Source organism: Penicillium odoratum (genome assembly GCF_028828045.1).
Source record: "Penicillium odoratum strain IBT 22623 chromosome Unknown utg000004l_segment0_segment0, whole genome shotgun sequence".
NCBI classification, from domain to species: domain Eukaryota; kingdom Fungi; phylum Ascomycota; class Eurotiomycetes; order Eurotiales; family Aspergillaceae; genus Penicillium; species Penicillium odoratum.
Window position 1 is genome coordinate 1,029,116 of NW_026643146.1, and position 24,009 is coordinate 1,053,124.

At 49.6% G+C, this 24,009-nt stretch overlaps 10 protein-coding genes across 10 annotated transcripts; 3 read left to right on the top strand and 7 right to left on the bottom strand.

The window, feature by feature from the left end:
- Nucleotides 1-596: 596 nt before the first annotated feature.
- On the top strand, nucleotides 597-3,612 carry N7520_004645 (serine/threonine protein kinase; the record flags this gene model as incomplete). Its single annotated transcript, XM_057138579.1, has 2 exons — nucleotides 597-1,253; nucleotides 1,312-3,612. 2 exons carry the CDS (start codon nucleotides 597-599, stop codon nucleotides 3,610-3,612), a joined length of 2,958 nt encoding a protein of 985 aa, XP_056996786.1.
- Nucleotides 3,613-3,987: 375 nt separating this feature from the next.
- On the bottom strand, nucleotides 3,988-4,947 carry N7520_004646 (putative mitochondrial genome maintenance protein Mgm101; the record flags this gene model as incomplete). The annotated part of the gene is made up of 2 exons (XM_057138580.1): nucleotides 3,988-4,261; nucleotides 4,358-4,947. 2 exons carry the CDS (start codon nucleotides 4,945-4,947, stop codon nucleotides 3,988-3,990), a joined length of 864 nt encoding a protein of 287 aa, XP_056996787.1.
- Nucleotides 4,948-5,153: 206 nt separating this feature from the next.
- On the bottom strand, nucleotides 5,154-5,620 carry N7520_004647 (uncharacterized protein; the record flags this gene model as incomplete). The annotated part of the gene is made up of 4 exons (XM_057138581.1): nucleotides 5,154-5,222; nucleotides 5,359-5,423; nucleotides 5,477-5,508; nucleotides 5,559-5,620. The coding sequence occupies 4 exons, from the start codon at nucleotides 5,618-5,620 to the stop codon at nucleotides 5,154-5,156; spliced, it is 228 nt and encodes a 75-aa protein (XP_056996788.1).
- A 132-nt stretch (nucleotides 5,621-5,752) lies between these two features.
- On the top strand, nucleotides 5,753-7,958 carry N7520_004648 (biotin--[acetyl-CoA-carboxylase] ligase BPL1; the record flags this gene model as incomplete). The annotated part of the gene is made up of 3 exons (XM_057138582.1): nucleotides 5,753-6,519; nucleotides 6,567-7,130; nucleotides 7,178-7,958. The coding sequence occupies 3 exons, from the start codon at nucleotides 5,753-5,755 to the stop codon at nucleotides 7,956-7,958; spliced, it is 2,112 nt and encodes a 703-aa protein (XP_056996789.1).
- A 167-nt stretch (nucleotides 7,959-8,125) lies between these two features.
- N7520_004649 (uncharacterized protein) lies at nucleotides 8,126-9,746 on the bottom strand (the record flags this gene model as incomplete). Its single annotated transcript, XM_057138583.1, has 3 exons — nucleotides 8,126-9,309; nucleotides 9,373-9,572; nucleotides 9,622-9,746. The coding sequence occupies 3 exons, from the start codon at nucleotides 9,744-9,746 to the stop codon at nucleotides 8,126-8,128; spliced, it is 1,509 nt and encodes a 502-aa protein (XP_056996790.1).
- A 387-nt stretch (nucleotides 9,747-10,133) lies between these two features.
- N7520_004650 (uncharacterized protein) lies at nucleotides 10,134-13,497 on the bottom strand (the record flags this gene model as incomplete). Its single annotated transcript, XM_057138584.1, has 4 exons — nucleotides 10,134-12,614; nucleotides 12,664-12,818; nucleotides 12,872-13,133; nucleotides 13,180-13,497. The coding sequence occupies 4 exons, from the start codon at nucleotides 13,495-13,497 to the stop codon at nucleotides 10,134-10,136; spliced, it is 3,216 nt and encodes a 1,071-aa protein (XP_056996791.1).
- A 1,202-nt stretch (nucleotides 13,498-14,699) lies between these two features.
- Nucleotides 14,700-15,137, bottom strand: N7520_004651 (uncharacterized protein; the record flags this gene model as incomplete). Its single annotated transcript, XM_057138585.1, has 1 exon — nucleotides 14,700-15,137. One exon carries the CDS (start codon nucleotides 15,135-15,137, stop codon nucleotides 14,700-14,702), a length of 438 nt encoding a protein of 145 aa, XP_056996792.1.
- A 2,233-nt stretch (nucleotides 15,138-17,370) lies between these two features.
- Nucleotides 17,371-18,252, bottom strand: N7520_004652 (WD40 repeat domain-containing protein; the record flags this gene model as incomplete). The annotated part of the gene is made up of 1 exon (XM_057138586.1): nucleotides 17,371-18,252. The coding sequence occupies one exon, from the start codon at nucleotides 18,250-18,252 to the stop codon at nucleotides 17,371-17,373; it is 882 nt and encodes a 293-aa protein (XP_056996793.1).
- A 1,044-nt stretch (nucleotides 18,253-19,296) lies between these two features.
- Nucleotides 19,297-20,071, bottom strand: N7520_004653 (uncharacterized protein; the record flags this gene model as incomplete). Its single annotated transcript, XM_057138587.1, has 2 exons — nucleotides 19,297-19,875; nucleotides 19,961-20,071. 2 exons carry the CDS (start codon nucleotides 20,069-20,071, stop codon nucleotides 19,297-19,299), a joined length of 690 nt encoding a protein of 229 aa, XP_056996794.1.
- Nucleotides 20,072-20,855: 784 nt separating this feature from the next.
- On the top strand, nucleotides 20,856-23,523 carry N7520_004654 (cell differentiation and development protein Fsr1; the record flags this gene model as incomplete). The annotated part of the gene is made up of 4 exons (XM_057138588.1): nucleotides 20,856-20,961; nucleotides 21,018-21,296; nucleotides 21,364-23,199; nucleotides 23,264-23,523. The coding sequence occupies 4 exons, from the start codon at nucleotides 20,856-20,858 to the stop codon at nucleotides 23,521-23,523; spliced, it is 2,481 nt and encodes an 826-aa protein (XP_056996795.1).
- Nucleotides 23,524-24,009: the final 486 nt, after the last annotated feature.

Sequence of the window (24,009 nt, forward strand, 5' to 3'; positions counted from 1 at the left end):
ATACAATTGTCTGAATTGTACTAGGATAGTAGTAACGTTACAGGGAATGCGGCTATCATAAGTGGATCATGTATGCTAGGGAATGGGCTTGTCTCACATTTTTGGTGGCTTTTCAGCCAACAACAACTGAAACGTGAGAAAAGTCGCGTCTTCTTTCAACCACAACTCTAATAGTTACCTGCTTCTGCTTCCACTTCCCCTCCAATCTCCTCTTTACCATTGATTCAAAACATTTGCCGATCTCAACTCCACAAAACTTACGGAGTAGACCGAATCTAGTATGTAACACATCCAATTGACAGGTGGGATCGAACAAGAAGAAGAAGACTCCCCTTCCCTCAAAAACCACCATAACTAATTCGGAAAAGAAGCCAAGAAAGAAGCGTCTCAAGAAAGATCAACATCCAATATTACTGGACACTGCATCCCGTGAGGGGGCAAGAAAAAAACACCGAATGAATTTTTATTTTTTTTTCCCACCCACTTAATTCTCCACAGAAATCCACCATCGAAACCAACCAGCTTGAGAAATCGATCGTCGCCCGCGACGCTTTATTGCCTTAAGATTAGCGGATTTCCTCCTTTCTTCTCCCGAGATGAGGAGCAAGCTGGGCATCGTACCCAAGCATTTACATCGCTTTGAACAAATCCCTGACCACGACGCCATGCACAATAATAACGACGTCACTATTGATATCCCTCTTACGGAACCTGGCCACAGTGGCTGGGGTTCCGCGAGTGGTTCTGGCTCCACGAAGGGCGTTGAGCTTGATCATGATCTCCAGCACGCTGAATCAGAGAAGCATCTTATCGCGCCTGGAAGGAGGAGGAGGACAGATACTGATATACATGATGCTCGTGGCAGGGCTGCAGAGTCGCCTGAAGACGGCACAATTAATGCTGTTGGGCGGATATACCAGGCTATCTACAATTTCTCCATCGTGACGCGTTATATGATCTTTGTTGTGCCTGTTGGGTTGTTGATCGCCGTTCCTATTATTGTGGGTGCTACTGCAGCGCCGAATGCGAAGATTGGTGGTGTTCATATTTGTTGGTTCTTTACTTGGATTGAGGTTGTCTGGGTTAGTTTGTGGGTGTGCAAAATTATGGCGCAGTTCATTCCTTTCGTATTCCAGACTTTGTGTGGTATTGTGAGCTCGGGAACGCGCAAGTATGCACTTATCTTGAATGCCCTCCAGACTCCTATCACTCTTTTGCTGTGGTGTATTGTCTCGCTGGTGACTTTCCTTCCGGTACGTGCCTTTCTTTTCGAGACTAGGTTTTGGTTGTGGTTGATACTGATGAAAGCAGATTATGACTTTGAACCCCAGCAAGCAAGCTGATGGTGATACTTCTGTCAAGTCTTGGGAGCACACTATTAAGGACATCCTGCTTGGTTTGCTCGTCTGCAGTCTGATCTACCTGGCCGAGAAGGCTATGGTCCAGTTGATTTCCATTAGCTATCATCGCAAGCAATTCGACGCTAGGATCAAGGAGTCCAAGCGAAACGTTTACCTCATTGGTCTTCTCTTTGAGGCCTCGCGCAACATGTTCCCCATGTACTGCCCGGAGTTCCACGAGGATGATATGACTATCATGGCTCCAGTTCTGACCCAGGCTACTAAGAAGAGCAAGCGGTCTTCGATGATGCCGCTGCGCATGGTGAAGAACGTCGGTCGCCACGTTGGTCAGCAGGCTGGTCGTATTGGTGATAAAGTTCAAGCTGCGGTTGGGAATGTCGCGGCTGAACTGACCGGAAAGCAAGTGTTCAACAATAACGGTACTCACCAGGTGGTGATTTCTGCCCTGGAGCGTAAGCGTTGTGCGGCGGCCTTGGCACGTCGTGTTTGGATGTCTTTCGTTGTCGAGGGCCGGGACGCGTTGTATATGGATGATATTGTTGAGGTTTTGGGACCCGACCACGAGGTTGACGCTGAGGAGTGCTTTGCCATGCTGGACAAGGATGGCAATGGAGATATCTCTCTGGATGAGATGGTTCTTACTGTCACCGAATTAGGCCGTATGCGCAAAGCCCTGAACCACAGCATGCACGATGTCGACCAGGCTATCGGTGTGCTGGACAACCTGCTGTTTGCCATCGCTTCCATCATTGGCGTTCTGGTTTTCATCTCTTTCGTGACTACTGGCTTTGGTACTGTCATTGCCGCCGGAGCTACCTCCCTGCTCTCCCTGAGTTTCGTGTTCTCGACAACCTGTCAGGAAGTGTTGGGTTCTTGCATCTTCTTGTTCGTGAAGCACCCCTTCGATATTGGTGACCGGGTTGACGTCAGCGACAAAGATTACATTGTTGAGCGCATTTCCCTTTTGTTCACTGTCTTCCGTTCTATCAACGACCATCGTTTGACCCAGGTTCCCAACAACATCCTCAACAGTCTGTGGGTTGATAACCTCACCCGTGCCAATGCCATGCATGAGCGACTCACTGTCCCTGTCGCCTTCGACACTACCTTTGCTGAGGTCGAGGCCTTGCGCGAGGAAATGGAGGCCTTTGTCCGTGACAAGGAGAACTCCCGCGATTTCCAGCCTGACTTTAACATTGAAGTCATTGGAGTCGGCGACCTCGACAAGCTTCAACTGCAAGTGGATATTCGTCACAAGTCCAACTGGGCCATTGAGGCTGTCCGTTCTTCCCGCCGCTCCAAGTTCATGTGTGCCCTCGTCCTGGCCATGCGCAAGCTCAAGATCCGTGCCCCTGGCGTCGCTGCTCCCGAGGAAGAATCCAAGGATGCAGATGACGGTGATGACAAGGGTGACGACGCGACCTCTACCAAAGGTGACTTCAAGTCAACCCTTACCCAGCCCGCCGCCGCTGCTGCAGTAGCAGCCGACTCATCTCTATCAGGCGAGAACGCACAAGCCACAGGAATTGAATCGAAGCCATCTTTGGGGACACTCAAAAAACGCGGCTCAACCATCAACTCTTCCGAAGCTGCTATCGCAGAACGCCTCAACACCCGCTCGTACCACGCCGACCTAGCCCCAGAGGACAACAACCCCCTCCACCGCACCACGACAAACACCTCCAGCCAAGGCGGGCGCCAACTCAGTGTTAACAACAGCACAATCGGCCGCGAGCCCTCAACCGGTCACCGCAAAGCAGGCCTGCGCGTCTCCTACAACCAAGACCCCATGCCAGCCCCCCTCTCCCCCGTGCCTGCAGCCCTCACCCAATCAGTCAGCAACGTTCCTATCCTCCAACAACCCGCACCCCCAGGCTCCCGTGGCAGCGTGCGCTACGAGCCCCCCTCCCACATCCCGACAATAGAGCAACCGCAACCCCAACTCCCCATCATCGGGTCCCCGGAGTCAGGAACATACAACACATCCTACTACAACTCGCGCGCGGAGAACACGGCCTACGAGTCTGTTCAGCTGAGCGGGTACAATGCTGAATCTCAGCAGGCCAATGAGTTGTACTCTGCTAGTCAGTATGCGCCTACTGAGCGGTACGATCCCGTTTCTCCGCCTGCCACCTATCCTGTTCCTCCTCTTCCGCAGCACCATGTGGAGGAGGATAATGGACGCCGACCTTCGTTCTTGTCGCGTGCTTTGAAGCGCGAGAAGTCGAATCCGTACGGCGATGAGGCGTAGGTTTCTTCACACTTTTCCACATCTCTTTTCTTTTCTCTTTTTGATTTCTTGGGAAAAAGGTGTTCATTGGATGATTTGTCTACAAAATCTTTCCTCATTTGTGTTTTTAATGTACGATATTGGCGCCATTTGTTTGTCGATTAGACACATCGAGATGATTGAGAATGCATGTCCTACGGGACTCTCGGATTTGCCATTTACTTTACCATTTACCATTTCACATCCTAATTATATTTTCAATGTCTGCGTATCCAGTGATGAGTAGAGTCGGATACATTCCAAGTACATTTCTATCTAACGATATAATACAAGCTTGAAAAGGAGTCCTATACACAAAGTGCAAGGCATCCTAATTCAAAGAGAGATACTTTAGACCTATTTACTCCCAGTCTCCTTCCATGGATACCCAACCGTATCATCCTTCCGAATCCAAATCTTCGACTTCTTCTTATTAACGATATGCTCCACAAACACCTCCCGCGCATACTGAGCCTTATACTTCCGAATCCATCTCGGATCCCAAAGCTCGCTCGCAATGCCCAGATCCTTGCAACAACGCACTAGCGCATTAGACCGACATCCTTCCGTCGCAGTGGGGATTCCATCAGGGGAGAAGTAATCCTGTTCTCCACGAGCAACGGAGACGAGTCTGATAATGTTCATGTTAGCGGCATTCCACCATCATATTCGTATCCTTATGATATCCATGAAGAGAGGGAAGGAGAAAAACTAGGGAAAAACTAACCGCCCATGACAAACAAGTGCATACTCCCTCGTGACAGTCTTCGGGGTAACAATACTTTCACTCCTAGGAACAAGACCCCAAGCTCCAGGCCCGAATGCCTGATTCAGTACACGACGATACTTGATCTCGGGTAGATAGACGATTCCATCGGGCTTGATCTCCACCTGGTGAGGATCGATCTCGGCGAGAAGGATTTTCGCTGCCTTTTCTGGGAATGGCTCGGCGGATAGACCGTGGAAAGAGCGCGTCCAGTCGATTTTCTCTTCAGCGGCGCTGATTATGTCGAGGGGTTTGTCGGCGAGGCCGCTTTTGGAGATATTATCTGTTGTTTGGCGGGAAGGTGTTGAGGTAGAGATGGTGGGCTTGGGCTGGGAGGGGGTGTAGGATGTTGATCGGGGTTGAGATGGAGTGGTTTTCGGGGTTGGGGATGGGGTGGCTGTGCTGTTTGAGCGGGCGTTGCTCGTGCTGATGGTGCGCTTGCTGAGGGAGAGGTGGTGGGTTGGGAGTCGGGTGCGTGGGGATTGCGCGAGAATGGGGCCTTGCTGGAGGGATTCCAGTGCCCGCCAGGGACGGCAGCGTAGGGAAGACATGGTTGGGATTGGTGGTGTTGGGAGCTACAGGATTGAAGCTGAAGCTGAAGCTGCTAGCTGAAGATATTGTCACGTGATATAATATGTCCTTGTTTTACCACAATAGAAAGTCGGATATTGGGATGGAAGAAATTAGATTATAGAGAAATTGAATTGTTTAAGGTTAATAGTACATGTTCATCTTCATCTTCGTTGTTGGCATTGTATTATGCGTCCTTAGTCGCGGTACGCTGGTCGTTGCCCTGGCGCTTCCAGCACTCACGGAATGCCTCCATCTAGGTTAATTGTCAGAAATCGATCAGTTCAAGCATTCGACAGATTACTGTAATCATGAAAAGACCCAAAAATTCCATAGATGCAAATAAATATGTATGAATGGGTTGCAGGTATAGCAATCAGCTTGACACTCACCGCATCCTTGCAGGCTCGCCAATCCTTCTTCACGTAATAGCAATCATTCATCTTATCCTGCTCGGCTGTTATGTAGTATTAGAGATGATTGACACAATACAATCAAGGGAGTACTTACTATGGCAGCCGGTGCTGAAGATGCGCTTATCCCTAACGAAGTCAGTCCCAATCCCCGTGAAATCATTTCAAGACTCAATTACCACTCATCCGGCTCATCATCGTCCTCAGGGACAACCCGAGGTTGTTCAACGTTATTCGACATGATTGAAGTATGCAGGAGAAGGAATCAGTGAAGGGCGGCTGGCGTCGGAAATCTGATCTGATATCCTTATCGGCGATATGAATCATCCCTCCCCAACAAGTTACAAGTTACAACAACCCAAAAGCCAAAACAATGGCGACACCAACAGGCAACGATGCCAACCTCACAGCTAAAAGGCTAAATGTCCTAGTCTACTCCGGTTCGCTCACCGAATCCGCCTGGAAAATGAGCCGCTTTCTGACCGACACACTCGACACAGGAACCGGAACCACCGTCGACTCCGTCCGCCATTGCGTTTACACCTTGCGCCGTCTGCTCGCACCCAATTATGCCGTCACGCCTGTTACAGCTGAAATGCTGCTCAATGAGCCATGGACCGCGTCCTGTGCTCTGTTGGTGATTCCTGGCGGCGCGGACCTGGGATACGGCCGTACGCTCAACGGAGCGGGGAATCGGCGCATTACACAGTTTGTGCGCCGGGGTGGGCGGTACTTGGGTTTATGCGCGGGTGGGTACTATGGAAGCAAGCGCTGCGAATTCGAGGTTGGTGATAAGACTATGGAGGTTGTGGGGGAGCGGGAATTGGCGTTTTTCCCGGGGACTTGTCGCGGCGGGGCTTTCCCGGGGTTTGTTTACCATAGTGAGGATGGTGCGCGCGCTGTTGGGCTGGATGTTTCGAAGGAGGCGTTGGGTGTGGGAACTGTGCCTACTACGTTCCGCTCCTACTACAATGGGGGTGGTGTGTTCGTAGATGCTGCACTTTACAAGGAGAAGGGAGTAGAAGTGCTGGCCAACTATAACGAGAAGCTAAATGTGGATCCTGGTGAGGGTGGTGCTGCTGCTGTCGTCTACTGTAAGGTTGGTGATGGTGCGGCTGTCTTGACGGGGCCACATCCAGAGTATGTATATCGCACTGTCTGGAAAATGGAGGCTGACTTCTGAATAGGTTTGCCGCTGCCAATCTTGACCCTAAGGCTGGTGGACCTGGTTTTGCGGATCTTGTTGCTGCAATTGCCGCTGATGATAAGAAGCGCACGGATTTCCTGAAGGCTTGCTTGTCCAAGCTGGGACTGCAAGTCGCAACAGACAGCTCTGTTGTTCCTTCGTTGTCATCTTTGCATATTTCTGGTCAGGACCCGGAGCGTTCATTAGAAATCTTGTCACTTCTTGCACCCGACCTGCAACAGGAGAAGAACAACGAATACCTGAAAGATGAGAACGATACATTCCGAATTGAGCGTCCAGGCACTTGGAATCTGAGCGACTTGGAGGAGGCGCTTCCTGATGGGGAGAAACCCACAGAGGGAATTGTTGATTATAGGACAATCACCAAACGACTTGTCTTTCATGACGATCTCCCATCGTCTAAGCTCACACCCTACTTCAATCACCATGCATTCTACGCCAATCTCCAACAATATCAGTCCGAGTCTCGAGAAGGTGCTTCAGAATTCGGATCGAACCTTCTGTATGGCGAGGTGATCACCAGCACCAACACGATTCTAGAGAAGTGAGTACTGATTAAGATGGTCATCCAGTATATACTGACATTCATAGAAATACTCAACTTCTCCGTCGTCTTCCCAATGGATTCACTGCTACAGCCACTGTTCAGGTCGCCGGACGGGGCCGAGGTTCTAACGTATGGATCTCTCCACCTGGCTCTCTCATCTTCTCCACCGTGGTCCGGCACCCAATGGAGAAGATGCAATCAGCACCCGTTATTTTCATCCAGTATTTATCCGCCATGGCCGTTGTACGGGGTATCAAATCATACGCCAAAGGCTACGAGACTATCCCCGTGAAGTTAAAATGGCCAAATGACATCTATGCCCTAGACCCAGAAGACCCTGAACAAAAACGCTATACCAAGATCTGCGGCATCCTCATCAACTCCCACTTCATGTCCAACGAGTACATTTCCGTCGTCGGCATCGGCATCAACACCACGAATGCCTCTCCCACAACTTCACTCAGGGCCCTCGCCGAACGATACGCTTCAAATGATGCCGCTACCAAGTCTCCGGTCACGTTGGAGAAACTTCTCGCGAGCATCCTGACTACTTTTGAGGATCTTTACACCCGCTTCTTGCGAACGGGCTTTGATCGCGGCTTCGAGGCAATGTATTACCAGGACTGGCTCCATATGCATCAGATAGTCACGTTAGAAGAGGAAGGTGGTGCCCGTGCTCGAATTCAGGGCATCACGCGTGATTACGGGTTGTTGATCGCAGAAGAGCTTGGATGGGGTGATAGGCCTACTGGTCGGTTGTATCAGTTGCAGAGTGACAGCAACAGCTTTGATTTCTTCAAGGGGCTGGTTAAGCGGAAGCTTTAGTCTTTGTATTTAATGTGCATTGCATGAATGATGAACTATGTAGCATAATATAGATTATGGGCTATTGAAATCTCCTTCTATACATGACCGGGACTTGCATGTTGAAAATATCACTTGGTAGATATGCATTTGAGATGTATTTTTAAAATATTCTATAATCTCTAAATCTAAAGTCTAGTTCCCATGTTGACATGTACAGCCTTGATCTGGCTATAGGCTTCCAGTCCAGCCTCTCCAAGCTCACGGCCAATACCACTCTGCTTAACACCACCAAATGGAACACGAGGATCGCAATCTTGGCTGCTGTTAATCCAAACCATACCCGCCTCAAGCTCAGAAGCCACACGATGCGCACGCTCCAGATCAGTAGTGAAAACAGCAGCACCAAGACCGTACGAGGTATCATTCGCACGCTGGATAGCCTCCTCCTCAGTATCAAAAGGCAGAATAACAACCACCGGTCCGAAAACCTCTTCACGGGCAATCCGCATAGAGTCCGTCACATCCGTATACACGGTAGGTTGAACAAAGTATCCATTCTTATTCTCCGCCTTCGCAGGAACATGCGCAGCACCACCAGTAACAAGCGTAGCGCCTTCGCTCTTAGCAATATCAAAGTAAGAGAGAACCCGCTCATACTGCGCACGAGTCACCTGAGGGCCCTGGAAAGTATTTTCATCCCACTGATCACCAATCGAAACAGCCTCCACGGCCCTCTTGAACTCGGCCAGGAAAGTAGGCAGAATATCGCGATGCACGAAGATCCGTGACGTAGCCGTACAGATCTGCCCCTGGTTCGACATAATACCGGAATGGGACCACTTGACCGCTTGGTCCATGTCTGCGTCGGGGAAAACGAGCAAAGGCGACTTACCGCCTGTCTCGAGGGTGATATTCTTCAGTGAGCCTGCGGCCATTTTCATGATCTCGCGACCTGTCGCGGTTGATCCGGTGAAAGCAACTTTGTCGACGAGCGGGTGGGTGGTAAGTGCTGCACCGGCGTCACGACCGTATCCGTTTACAATGTTAATGACACCAGGCGGGAAGCCGGCTTCGACGATGAGGTTCGCCAGAACAAGGATGCTGAGAGGGGTTTGCTCGGCCGGCTTGAGCACAACCGTGTTTCCACATGCGAGTGCAGGACCCAGTTTCCAGGCTGCCATGGCGAGAGGGTAGTTCCATGGAATAATCTGGCCGATAACACCGAGGGGTTGGCGGAGAGTGTAAGCGAACTTTTGAGGGATGGTGTTGATAGTCTGACCGAAGGTCTTATCGGCCCAGCCGCTGTAGTAGCGGATTGTAGTGGTAGCCTCGACGAGATCCTCATCCATGGCGACGTGGTACGGCTTACCTGTGTAGAGTTAGCAGGGCCGTAGGACAGATCGAGATCGGTATGCATGCTCGGGTTACACACCATTGTCCCACGCGTCGATTGTGGCGAGAAGCTCTCTGTTCTCCCACATTAAGTCGGCTAGTCGGGCCATCAGCTGGCCTCGCTCGGTGGCGGGCAGAAGCTTCCATGATGGGTGAATGAGAGCGGCTTTGGCTGCCTTCACGGCACGGTCGACATCCGCAGGGCTGGCAGCGTCGACAGTGGCGATTGGCTTGTCAGTGCTGTGGAATGATGAGTATCTAGTCCTATGAGAGATGGGAATGGGCTTACGCAGGGTCAATTGAGGTAATGGTTTGTCCCGATGTAGCCGGGACGAATTCGTTATTGATGAACAGACCAGTAGGTTGCTTGTAGCTACGCCCGTTAGGGGTGACAATATCCACAGAAAGACTCATGATGAATGTGATAAACTTGGAGGTGGAAGTAAGATACAATATCAATATATATATGGAGGGGTCAATGCAGAAGTTCTCTGCGGGTCTAATCCATTCCAGGCAGGTATTTCCGGGGTTTAGTGGGGAAAAGATGAACTCCGACAGGACTTGAGATAAGCCTTGATTTGACTTCTTTCCCATTATGCAATGACAAATCTTTAAAGATGGCTATAAGCTGTTTTATCACATTATGTAGCAGGGATACGGGCTTGGCTGACAAAACTAAATGAATCAACTGAAAGAGGATGCAGGTGAGATGACATTGGGATTAACATAACGGCGCTAAATTATAGTCCGAGAGGCTGGACTAATCATAAATTCATAAAATCATCACTGGATTAAAAATGCTCACGCATCTTCAGTCTCAGTCTCAGTCTCAGTCCACTTTTCACACCACTCCACAATCGAATCTATCTTGACAGGTCCCAATCCAGACATGGTAGGACTGACCGCCATAGCCTTGTCAATAACAAAGCTAGCAGAGCCCTCCCTGACAATAGTCTGAAAGAAAGGCAAAACCCGAGCCCTCTCTTCCTCCGCCTCTCTTGATAAGCTGTTCGGCGAAAGACTAGATAGATGCTCGACCCATTCGGCGTACCCGACTAACCGCGGAGAGGAAATAACCTTTTGCAAAACCTCCGAGAATCTCATTGTTGCAATCGGTCGCGGATGCACAATGTTATAGACCTGCACGTTGGGCGTCCCTGTGTCGTGATCATCGTGCTTCTCGCGTAAAGCAATCTCTTGTATCACGCTTGCCATTTCATCCACCGGGATCCAGTTGAGTTGAGCTGAGTTGGTGGGTACCAGGCCACTGGCCCTGGAGAGAATAGCTAGTGACTGTAATGCGTCCCGACTATCCCACTTGCCACCTTCTTCCATTTTAGTCGGCCCCGCGATCTGGCCCAAGCGAAGAATTGAGATCGGAATTTGGAGCTTGGCACCTGCTGCAGCGAGGAATCTTTCTGCTACCAGTTTTGATTGTCCGTAGCCACTGTCCATTGCTACTTCTGTGCAGTTCACCACTTCTTCGGGAACAGGAACACTGGGGGAAATGACTTTCGCCCACGCGTGTACGCTGGCGACACTAGAGGTGAAGACGACCCGCGGGCGGGATGTGGCGCAATTTGCAATGTCGATGGTGGTGAATATGCTCTTGAGGATTTCCGGTGTAAATGACGCTAGTGACAGAGCGTAGTTTACTGACCAGATGCCGTGAATGATGACATCAGTGTAAATGCAGATTTCCTTTAGATGCCTCTCTGGTAGACCAAAGGCCGGTTTGGAGAGATCGATCGACACAAACTGCAATCTCGGGTTTCTGGAGTCAATGCCGAGGGCTAGCTCGTCGACACGCATTTGGAAAGTTTCTCGTACGTTGGGTCCGCGGTCCAGACACTTTATCCCGGCTACCCGGTCATCATCAAGTAAGCTTTTCACAAGATATGGGCCGAGGCGCCCTTGACAGCCGAGCAGCACCACTTTGATCGCTTCTGTGGCGAGTGGTGGGGGTGGGCTGGTTGCCATCGGTTCAGGGAGCTGAGCTATGAGATCCTCTACGAGCCCATCGACACTAAATCTTTTTTGAAATTGGCTGGGTTCACTCTTTCCGAAGGCTGCATCCATAGTGGCAGTTGCAAGCCCATCAATAGTGGGATTGTCGAAAATTGTCCGCATCCAGAAGTCGATGGTATTCTTCTCCTTGTCCATGCGACCAGATAGACCCAGTTTGAGCTTCTGCCCGAGTTCCAAAGCTGATAAAGAGTCCATGGCTTTAAGGACAAAGAAATCATCGGTCTCTCTGATCTTAATGTCGGGACGGATGTCATTAACAACGGATCCGATGAATCTCTTGGCTTCGTCTGTCCAGTAATTTTCCAGAATCCCAATCTCACCTTGCTCATCCGTGGTGCCGTCAACAAAGGCTGCGGTTATATACTCGGAGTACAATGACTCCGTGGGCATGCGTGCGATTGTTCCCCTAGGCGCTCGGATAAATCCCAGGTTTGGTTGGCTGAGTGCAATTCGGGACCTTCGAATCTTGCCATGGGCGGGCGCAATACCGTTCGCTTCCACAATGATTGGCCAAATAGCGTCAATAAACTCCTTCTTGCTCATGCGATCTACCTCGGGTGACGATCTTGGCTCCACAAGTAAAAGGACCTCGGGACGGCCATTTCCAACCACGAGAGCCCCATTGATGAGACGGTCGCCGGAGATGATGTTTTCCATAGGGATAGGCCATACTCGCTGATCATTCGCTAGCACAATGATATCATCTTTGCGAGAGTGGAAGCTCCACAGACCAGATTTTGTGGGGTGAGGAATGAACAAATCTCCAGATCGCCATGTTTTCACGCCTGGAAATGTGTGGGAGAGAGTTCGGCGCCCGTAGAACTTTTTGTCGTTATGGAACACCAATTCATAGACGCCCTCATCCACTTCTTGCATGTCGCATTCCTCGGCTGGGTTGAATTCCAAGTATTGCCAGTCTCCTCGCTTAGGAATCAGCAACTGAACCTGACCAGCCTCGAGGCAGCCATAGACTTGACACACGTCGGTTGCCTTGTTGAGCCTATCACCGGCTGTCTTTGACATTACTCCTCCGCCATATGCCACAAAGTCGAGTTTTTCTGCTTGTTTGATAGAGGCCTGGTTCGAGATCCATTGCTCGATGACTGGCGGAGGTAACCAAAGGGCTCGAACGTTCTGTTTTTTTAAAATGATATCTACCAGAGAACCACTCGGCGCAATATGCGGAGGGCCAATCACCACAGTAGAAGTTTGGAAGAAGGATGGAATGAGAATGTAAGCTAGGATGCCGGCAAGCTGAATATCTATAAGCAAAGAGCGAAGCGGAAGCACATGTGGGACTTACATGGAAGATCGGGAAGGATGAGTAGTAACGACCCGGGGTATCAAACTTGAACATCCCCGCATTATGGGCACGTCTTCCTGGCGGTAAGGGGATAGTTGGATCGTTATCTGTACAGGAGAGTGTGGCGTGGGTGTAGTTGACCAGTTTTGGCGGGCCTAGAGATCATGTCAGGTTTACATTGGAGCTCCTATTAGAGGGCATCTCATACCCGTCGACCCAGATGAATGTAAGACCAGGCAATTCTCATCCTTTATTTCTGACCACGAAGTATTAAACGGGTATGGAGGCGATTCAGCTTTGAATATCTCTTCCATTGACTGCACTTGCTTGCAAGATATCGACGGATCAAACTTTTGCAGGGACTTGGCGGGCGATCGTACAGTATCCGCATATAGAAGCGCGGATACGTCCGACTGTTGCAGGAGACCAATATTCAAGGTGATAGGGTTTCGTGGGCTTAGAAAGAAAGTCTGTATATATTAGCAGTGCAATTGGTACCTAGTCCATGTCACATACCCTCCACCGGCATTTGATTGCGGCCACGAAGATGACTGTATAACGCAGGTCGCTCGGGCCAATATAAGCCAGAGTGCGTCGCTTGCTGCCTTTTTTCAAGTTTTTGCTTAGCCACCACGCCATATAGTTGACAGCGGTGGCCATTGAGCGCATTGTGATATCCTCAAAGCCATTATCTGGACTCCCCGACTTGCAGATCGAGGCGAACACGCGATCAGGTTCATGGTGGGCATAATAATCGATCACATGGGGGAGTAATCGCTGGCCCCTATATTCATCCGCCCCCTCAGCCCACGCTTCATCGTTGATGATGGCCATGGTAGGATGGGAACAATGGGATTTTGGAGAGGGGCAGACAAAGAAAAAAGAGAAGATCCACCGTGGATGCTTAGCCGATGCACTTGCAGGGTTAATTCACGAAAAATTCGGCAGCTGCAGCTATAACCCGCGATGTGGGTTGACCACTAAGAAATGTAACCTTTTGGGAACACGCTAATGCGGGTGTGCCGCCTCCTTCCCGGCCATCGGTTCCGACGATTTCTGGAAATGAGTCAATTGGACTTTGGAGATCTTCACTATGGGGACCTCTACGACTGCGTGGACAGAGGGTGACTCCACGATATCCAGTTTCTCCTTTCTTTCACTTGAAGGACAAGTCCTGCCCCTCGCTGTGGAGTCCTTTGAGGGGGCGCTCCACTCGGAAGTTATCCCACGAAGCTAGAGAAAGAACTAGAGAAGTTGACAAATCATTGATTGGGCAGAGAAAATACAAACGGTCAACTAGACAACTTACCAACCCCACACACTCTCCTTTCGGGCATTGGTGGCGCAATAGGTATGCCTCTCCAAGCCCGCCCTTGCTGCGATCGACAGAGGCGCATTTCAATTCGGGGGCCACGTGAGAAAGATTATAGATTGGAGGCAAACTATCGATCGGATCAGCCAATAGATTGAAAACTTGTTTTCCTATTAATCTTTCTCAATGATCTGGCAGCTGGAGTGGGGATTGTGGAGAACAGCCAAAGCCACAACTGGATGAAGGATTTATTCCGGATCAGACAAACAGACAAACATACAATCATTACCTAAAGAAAGCCATAGTTACTCGATGCCAAGTATTAGCACTGCCTTCTTAGCCAATTCCGATATTTCCGGCTGTTGTCTTCCTTCTTAGAAGTATCCTGGGCAGGGGGTGGACTTGAGCTGCACTTGACGGATATGGCGACATTGCTCAAGTGGTATAAATGTCTGACTTTCAAGTTTTGTGCTCTAATGTAATTCTTGGCCGAAGATCTTCTCGGCAGACAATAGGCCAAGTACAATACGACCGACCCTGCCTTTCAGGTCGGTAAGTGCCCAGGCGGGTGAAGCTGTGAAAGAGTCAGGTGCTTCAATCTATCCATGGCTTAGAAATTTTTTTTGGCAAAGATATACTCGCTTGATGTAACCATTGTATGTCTCACAGAAATTAGATACATAAGAACCTCACTATCTGAGCCCTAAATCGTTGGTCTTCCCACTTAGGGGAGGTTGGCAGGGGTGTAGCTCTGGTCAGGCGTAACAACCTTACCGGTGTCAAGCTGGACATCGGTGTAGGCAGGGTAGACAATCTGGCGGCTCACGTTGTCGACAACAGCGAGAGTAGTAAAGCCGTTGCCAGGACCGAACTGTCCACTCCAGCCAGAGGTGACAGTGAAGTCACCACAGGTAGCGGGGCCACCGTTAAGCTCTGAGGCGGTGGTGCCCTTCACGACGAATTTGCAGGAGGTAGCTGTGCCGGAACCGGTGTCGATACCGAAGGTCCAGGTACAAGAGGTGTCGGCTGCGTTACAGACGCGCTTCATGCTGTCGATGGTCCATGTAGAGCTAGCAGCCATCATAGATGTGCTCGCGACGGGAGCAGCCAGGACTGCTGGGACAGCGGCGATGGTGGCCAAGAAGAGCTTAGAGAACTGCATATTTGCGGTTTGGTAGATTATTGAAGGTAAAGGTAGAGGGTTGGAATGTAGATTTAGATGTGTGAAATGCTTTGCTGTGATGGGAATGGACATGAATTGAAGAGACAATGGGGGTATTTAAGTATTTTCTCAGGCCCCTTCGATCGTCGACCTTGGCACCATGAAGCAAAGCCCGATGAGTGTTGAGTTGTTTCTTCACCGCAATGACTTGAATGCTGGAAACAAACCTTGGTAGGTCAGATGAATGTAACAGTACGCAATAGGTACCTACATGACAGTGCGCTATAAGCCGGCAGATTATGTCTCACTTATGTATAGGTGAGACATTGGCCTGAACGCTTGAACCGACCTCCATCTGACCATATCATGTCTACATAGCCTCGATTTTCTTGTTAAAATGTAAGACAATTACAAGACCCATCCAATTAGAGTATTCTCCGCTGCAGGGCCACCCGCTTCCACGAGCCATATGTGGCTTATGCATCATACATTTGCCCCGGATATGGTGTAGCCTCACCAGCTTCACAGTTTAGTTTCCAAGAATGTGCTGCCAGGTGCATGCCGTCGCTAACCAAGCTCCATCTCCAGGACCCCCAACTAAGCCACCAAGAAGCCAAGTGAGTAGCTGTGGAGTGAGAGTATAACCGGATAAGTCCAGTGTGAGACAGGTCCAACCACAAGCCCCGCTTGCAACTAGCTTTTACCTCCGATCAAGCAAGATCAAACCGGTTAGGCATTCGGAATTATCAGCCCTAGTAGCTTACGATCTGCATGATTTCACTGCAATGTAACTATGTCTTAGACTTTACCCCAGAATTGGGCGTGGCATGGTATTCAGGGTCCGTCGGTACGAGCGATTAGGCCCACTTGCTCCACCCTTGGCCTACATCATTACGGTCGCCTTACCCAGAATAGCCGATTATACAAGATGTAAATATGCATGATCGGTGGCCGTTTATCGGGGTCAGGTAATTCGCCCCGCTCCTCCGCTACATCCGAAGGGATTGGATGGACATGTAGATACCAGAGAGCGACATCACAAATTGAAAATAAATATTCCACTCAACAGGCTACTTTAGTGGACACCTCTATATATGAACATTAGCCTTTAATCGATCACTTAAGGCATTTTGAATAGCTGAATCAACAAAATTCACGGGTACGGCGTCCAGCTGACCGTGGTTCATCGGCTAATGGAACAGTCGGGTCGATGAACTCAAAAATGATTTCTAAAATTAAATTTGAGACGCAGATGGCCTAACTTTTTACAGTGGTGGGAGATCAATTATCTGAAGTTTGGACAATATTTACGTAATTGATGATCGTACATAAAAATTTAATAAAGGTCCACAGTCTTTGTAAGGTATGTACCCTTTCTAGTTCAAATATTGGGATCTTCACAATTCCCCAGACCAAGGGCTGCAAGTCAGGGCGTAAGAAGAACTCTAGGGCTTTCGTAGGAATGTGCCATAATTGCCACTCACTCAGTGTTGGGTTTTATGAGGCTGTTTCAGTGCAGGGGACTCGAAGCGCGGATGTGAGCTTTGGGCTAAGGCTTCAAATGATGGCCTGCGTAAATTGATGGAATCGCATTATTTTGCTGCCTCGGCCAAGACTGAAATTGAGATAATTGGGCAGCCGACTGGTGTTTTGCGAAAGCCCTTCGCCCAATGGAAGCCTGATTTTACATGTGAGCTCAAGTCTGCGAGAATTGTGAAGATGTATATCGCCGTATTCGAATTTTTGGTCTTTGGGTTCGTCAATGTTGAGGTCGATATCGGCATTCTGATTTCCAAGGCGAACAAAGTCATCCAGACGGGAATTAGGTTCGTCTACGATACTAGTGTTCCTTTAAAACAAAATGGGGCAAATTGGTGATGTCGGAAGAGCCGAGATTATTCAGACATGAATACGATAGGCCATTACCGTGCAGGACAAAGGTGCTCTCCCCGATAATTCTTAGCCAAGTGTAGACATGGTGCAAGAGACGGGCTTTTTTAGAGATTCAACCTTTGGGCAACTAGCGCAGATGCAAAAGCTTCTCAACATCGATTAAGGAACAGCGTGCGTGTTTTTGCTGCCAAGTGATAAGTTTCAAGGTTGTTTTGAGTGTTCTCTGTCGACCTCCGCGGAGGGTGGGTTCCAAGGTTTTCCACCATCAGGTGGTAATGATTCAGAGTTGGAATACAGACATGAATCAATAGTAGAATTATTTCAATGTTGTTGACATCGACTACCCGGCGAAAATATACATCATCTGGTCCACACTTCCCGTGGCCATTACACACCGGATTTGCACCTCGGGCAGGTCTCTATCTCTCAGAGGCTGCTCAGAGCCGGTGCGTAAATCTTTCACAATAGCTGGAACCCACTTCAGGCAAGTTATAAGACCACTATGCGTATCTCGGAGAGTCTTGATACACTGGCCTTGCTGGCTTAAGTCCCAGCAACATAGAGTTTTGTCATTCGACACAGAAAGCAGATAACGTCCACTAGGATGGAAAACAATTGCGCGTACCCAATTGTCATGATCGACCAGCGTTATAATGCAGACCCCACGATAGTCCCACAATTTAATGGTTTTGTCACGCGATCTCGTCGCCATAAAATCAGCAGCGCTCGTTGAACTCTTCAACCCAACCAATGGCGCAAGATATTGAAAAGGTGCCGATGGCGCAATTGCACAACACATGTTGAAATTCTCGTGGCCAACCGCTATCAACTTACTTGCTGGGTTGGCGGTAGAAATATCCCAAAGCCGAAAGGTCATATTATCACCAGTAGAAAGAACCAGCTGCCCGTCAAACGATGGGGAGATATCTCGTATCCACCCAGTATGCCCGTGGATCGTTTTGACACAGTGTCCCTTCATGACATCCCATAACCTGATATCGGCATCTTTGCTTGCACTAGCAAGAAGATTTCTGGTAGATATGAAACGGACAGCACTGGTAATGTGATCGTGACCTAGCAGAGTCCGGAAGTTCTTGTAGCCATCTGCCGGTTTCCACAACTTGATCGTAAGATCGTGATTGCAGGATGCCAGAAAAATCCCACCGGAGGTATATCCATAGTGAACATCTCGAACCGGCCTTGTATGCCCTTTAAGTGTCATTATAAGCTCTCCATGCTCCCAGTCCCAGATCTTTATCGAGGAGTCGTCCGAGCCAGCCGTGATTGAAGAAACTCAGGGTGAAAAGCGATGCAATCTATAGTCTCATGGTGCGACTCCAATGAGTATCTAGGATTTTGAGGAAGCCAATTCTGCATATCGCCGTTGCGCGCCAGGAAAGAAATGGGTGTCAATTTATTCAGCGCATATTTTTGGAGAGCTGCGTTGCAGGACTCGAGTTCCATTATCTGTGGTTAAAGAGATGTTAATACTGCTGTCAACGGGTGGAATATAGCAATACATAGAGAAATCTGCTATGATCAGGACTTGTCACCCTTCGTTGTAGGCGGTCACTGCTGGTCTATTTCCTTTCGAGGATTGTTTCATATTGTTTTGTTGTATTCGCGTCAAACTTGCTATCCGTTAAATTCAATTCATTTCGTAATTATCTGGCGGTTTCGTTGAGGGAATTTGATGACAGGTATGCGATAATGGACTTATGCCTGTGGATCAATCAACCTTGGTCCATAAAAGGACCAGTCACTTTTATACAGGATGGACTGACAGCTCGTCCGCTTGCCGCATCGTTAAGAAACCAGTCATACCAGGCGCTAATGTCGAGTTTTGATAGTGCCGTCTAAATAGTGAGTAAGGTGTTCGCAATCCCTCCAAACTCAACCCTCTCTTCGACCGATACAGGTCCTCACGATTCGTCGTGCTTGAGTTTGAAATCAGCCGTGATCATACTCACGGGAAGGAGGGAGATATTGACGAAACGATATTGAAACCAAGGGATGCCTAACACACCGCATCTTCGCCTTAGGATCTACCCACCTATTTACTACTTGGGTACTTGGGGAAATGGGGAGTAAGATATTGGATTTGTTCCAGTGGTTCTGATCAAAAGGTCCTGAAGTGGAAAACCTGAGAACTGACATCCTTTTTGAATTTCTTATATTAGTATACGAGCCATCCAAAGCGGCAACTCAAGTTAAATTGAAAATTATAATATTGTCAATGAGTTTGAAATATCTTCCTTACTTTACTTCACTGATTTGAGGTCCACGCATCCTTGAATAGTACTCTTAACCGCTTTGCTTCCTGCATATCCTTCAACCGTTGTTCCAGGTAGCCCTGTAGGTCATCCCAGAAAGCCTCTGTCTGTACCACCTCCAGACCACTAGGTCCAACTGCTGGCTTTGGCGGAGATGCTTGATGTGCCTCTGTTGCTGGTTGAGCCTCTGATACATCAATAGTCTTGGCACCCCCGATGATCATCACCTTGAACTCGACTTCTTTGCCTCCGACCAGCATCCCCGGTTCGTCTGCAAGAATCTCAGCCACTGTCTTCCCCGTTCCAGCGACAGGCTTCTTGTTGCAGAGAATCTTAATCTTGTCGAGCGCCACAGCGTTTCCTTGCGCATCGGTTACACGCTGACGGACAGCATCCTTCAGGTCCTGCACCGTGGTGGTAGAAAGAGGAGAGTTGGGCAGGGAGAATTCGAGAGCTGGATTGCGAGCAGATTTCACGTGGATAGTGATTGACTTGGACGAGCCTGGTGCTTGTGCCTGCTTGACCTTTTTGGGCATCTCGGGGTGCGGGGCCTGGAGGCGGGGAAGAGTGTACTATTGGCAATCAAATTAGACGTAAACTCTTATAAAATGGAGACTCCAATAAATGAAGTATGAATTAGAGAAGAAGCGAGCTCACCGGTACACGAAGCCCAACTTGCTCAGGATCGAAGACATGATCACCACGTAGCTTGATGGGACGGGAGTCCAGCGTGGAGAGAAAGGATTTGGCGAATGTGAGTTCCGACATGCTGAAGCCAAGAGAAGATAATCCTTAAAGTGAAAATCTGGGGAGGAAGCGCAAAACAAAGTATCAAGCAGAAAGTATGGGCTTTGCACAGATCTGGAGTGCTGTTATTGTCGCTCTTTCTGCCCGCGGGATGGACTAACTGATTGCCTTATGTGTAAGGCAAAACATATCACTAGACCGACCGCCTTCTGATTTTGAGCTTTTGCATACGTAGGTTGAGATTAGTTAACTAACTATGAACATCTTCAAACTTCCAAAAGCGAAGATGACTCAGTCTAGAGTACAATCTCTTTCAGAAATTTACACTAAGCCAATTCCTTCAATTGATATCTTTATTGTTCAAATTCTCCTCAGCCATCAAGTGCAATTGAGCAGTGCGTCACTAGTCAAGTAACACACCGGTCTGGACTCCGTGTCGGACTTTCCCGTGACGGCAGGCGGTGAGAACCAGTGAGGGTCCCCTCGAAAAGCCACTCTCAACTCACTCATAACAAACGAGCCCTTGAACACTTGTGCGGTTGATAATTGGCAGATTTTGCTCTTTTACTTCCCTGGGTCTCTGCTCTATCTTCTCCCGTCTGACGCAGTGTGGAACTTGGTTCCCCTGCCGTTGTCGCCCCCTGGGTGACTGAATTTCGCTTACTGGTGGATACTACGGGGGTCAGGAGAACACCAGAAGCTCCTCGCCTGACGCTTTGACGCCCTGGGTCGACCGCCAGCTTCACCTCTGAACAAACCAGCTACTCAGCCCGGCCTTGTCGCGTGCTGAAATTCTCATATGTACATGGCCTGGCAATCCCAATCGCCCACAGCTGGTATTGGAATGCCCACAGCAATGGGTGACGGCCCATCTAACGGTCACCCACAGGGGACCGAATACACACTGCAGGGTAAGAATCCCTTGAAATTAGTCTTAAGTGACTGGAAGCTGATTCTTGTTCATTAGGTGTGATGCGATTCTTGCAGACAGAATGGCACCGACATGAGCGCGACCGAAACGCCTGGGAAATTGAACGCGCGGAGATGAAGTCTCGAATCGGTCAGCTGGAAGGAGAACTGCGAACTAGCAGGCGTCTCCAAGAGTCACTGGGAAAACACGTCCGATTGATGGAAACAGCGCTGAAGAGGGAACGAGAGAAGTCGAGGAAACTCTCTAACAACGAGAGTGTTGACGACATCAAAGATCCCAAGGAAATCGCACGGGAGAGCGTGGAATACTTGAAAGGTGGGTGATTCCCTAACAAATATTCCGCATCTATATATCTGTCTTTACTCATTCTGACTGTCTTTAGAGCAACGGTCGAACCCGGATCCCAATGCGACCCTTGACGACCTTAACTCGAGTGAATTCCGCCAAGAAGACGAACGGGACAAATCGCGCGTCTATCTAGCCAAGTGTGCACAAGAAATCGCATATCATGTCATTCCTACATCTCACCCACCTCCTGACCTCAGCGACCTTGATCTCTCAAACCACCTCTATGCGAACCAACAACTGTCGCAGCAAAACTTGGAGGAGGCATACCTTCAGCAGCAACGACAAAAGGCAAACCACATGATGGGACGGGAGGCGATGGTCCAAAACCATCAGTCTGTGGGTAACCAGTATGCAGAAAATGCATCTCAGGCTCGAGCTCACAGCCAGTACGGTCAGGCTTCGGTGCCTCGAGATGCTATGGACCGACGACAGGTCGACACTCAACAACCCCCGGTGACAGCCATCGATAACCGAAAGCAAGCATATGAACATGGCTTGATTGATGAACGCCCTGTGGACTCCCAGTCGGCATACAATACTCAAGGACCTCAGGTGGCTGTCAAGGAAGAGTTGCCGTCGCAAAGAGCTAACGATGATCAAAGAGCCGAGGATATGGACGGATGGAACTTTGATGAACCCACCGAAAACGAAGCAGTTAGCGAGCCCATGCCTCCACACCGTCCGGATACCGATGCATTCCCCAACGCCAACTTTGTCGCTGGCGGCAAATCCCCATCTCGGGGTGGGTCACTGTCACATCGACGAAAGAGCTCTGGGTCTCGCCGCAAGAGTGAGGGAGCAACGGATTCTCGGGACTTTGCCGCTGGTCTCGGCCAACAGGACACGAACTTCAAGGTTCGATTTGCCCTTCGCGGACACCTGGACGTGATCCGCTCTGTGATATTCACCGGCGGTGGCAGTCCATCAGAGCCGGAAATTTGTACATGCAGTGACGACGGGACGATTAAGCGATGGATTATACCAGCAACCTATGGCACATTCGGAGCTCATGGACCTAGCTCCAGCAACGATTTGGACATTACCAGCTATTTCACCCACCGTGGTCATGAGGGTGCTGTCACCTCGTTGGCTGCCTGTTCACCTGGTCAAAATATCTCCAATGGGGGTCGTGCTCTGGGTGATGGTTGGGTCTTTTCAGGTGGACAAGATGCTAGCGTCCGCGTATGGGAGCGTGGTCGGGTCGATCCTAAGGCGACCTTGGACGGCCACACAGAAGCCGTGTGGGGACTCTGTGTGCTTCCTGGGACGGCAGGTTCTGTCTTCGGGGACTCATGCAATCACTACGGCGGTGCCGACCGTATCCTACTGGCATCCGGTGCTGCAGATGGTCGCATTCTGATCTGGGCTGTCAGCGCCCCTCCCATCGCACCGCAGGCAGGATCACGACGGCAAGGTGGAAGCCGACGCGCCAACTCGATCTCGTCCGGTTCTAATTTCCCATCCTCCCCACAACCTAGTGTTGCCTCATCAACGCCATTCCACCATACCCTTGTTCATCACATCATGCGCACCGACTCCCCCTCTCCAACATGCATCAGCCCCTTATCTTTAGCGGGTGTCAACTTCGTGGTTTCCTACACCGATGCGTCAATACTCGTCTATGATACCCGAACGGGTGAGGAAATTGTGGGAATGGCCAGTCTTGAGACATACGACGGGACACCCTCAACTGGTGTTAACTCAGTAGTTACCACTACCATTGGATTTGACGGGTCTGCTAATTTGGAACCCAACCGTGCCATGGAGGAGGAGGAAGTTGTTCATGGAGCTACTGGTTCAAGCAGTGTGGAAGGTGTCATTATCAGTGGTTACGAAGATCGATATATCCGATTCTTTGACGCGAACAGTGGTAAGTGACAGTCTCGTCCGATTCTCTTCCGTTCCGATCGTGTTCTAAGAATTCTTACCTCTAGGTCAATGTACGTACACCATGCTAGCCCACCCAGCTGCAATCGCTTCTCTCTCCCTGTCTCCGGACGGGCGTGAACTTGTTTCGGCTGGTCACGACGCCAGCCTGCGGTTTTGGAACCTTGAGAAGCGCAGCTGTACCCAGGAACTGACCAGCCACCGTTTAATGCGTGGTGAAGGTGTCTGCGCTGTTGTCTGGAGTCGCGACGGACGCTGGGTCGTCAGTGGCGGTGGAGATGGTGTGGTTAAGGTCTTCTCAAGATAACCTGCATGACGAGATGACAGCCTTGTATGAATTCTTTTCTTTCTCTCCTGCTTTCTACACTTGGGTCATTTTCCTTGGTTCTCACACCGTATTATGATCCCATGAACCGGATGAGCGATTGGCAGGACCACTTCTTTTCTGAGCATTTTCAAAGGTGTATCGTGCAGCTGCCTGGCATATGGTACTCTTCTATGTGGTTTTTCTCTTCTTCTACATGTGTACTTTTGATCCCGATGCTGATAATAAGCCCTTTTCGCGATGATTCCCTGGCGTACATTTCTGACAATGTGTCTATTTCCATTTCTCTCTTTTTCTTTCCACATTCTAGCTTTGTTCCTTTGCTTCGGTGCATACCCTGGTGTCCATGTCAAATGGCCCTATAACCTTCAGACTACATTACTCTTGATCTGTGTTTGGTTGACTTCCCGTGGATTTCGCACCCTGGCGTTACGTATCTTCTGGTTTGATATCCTGAGAGCCTCGAGA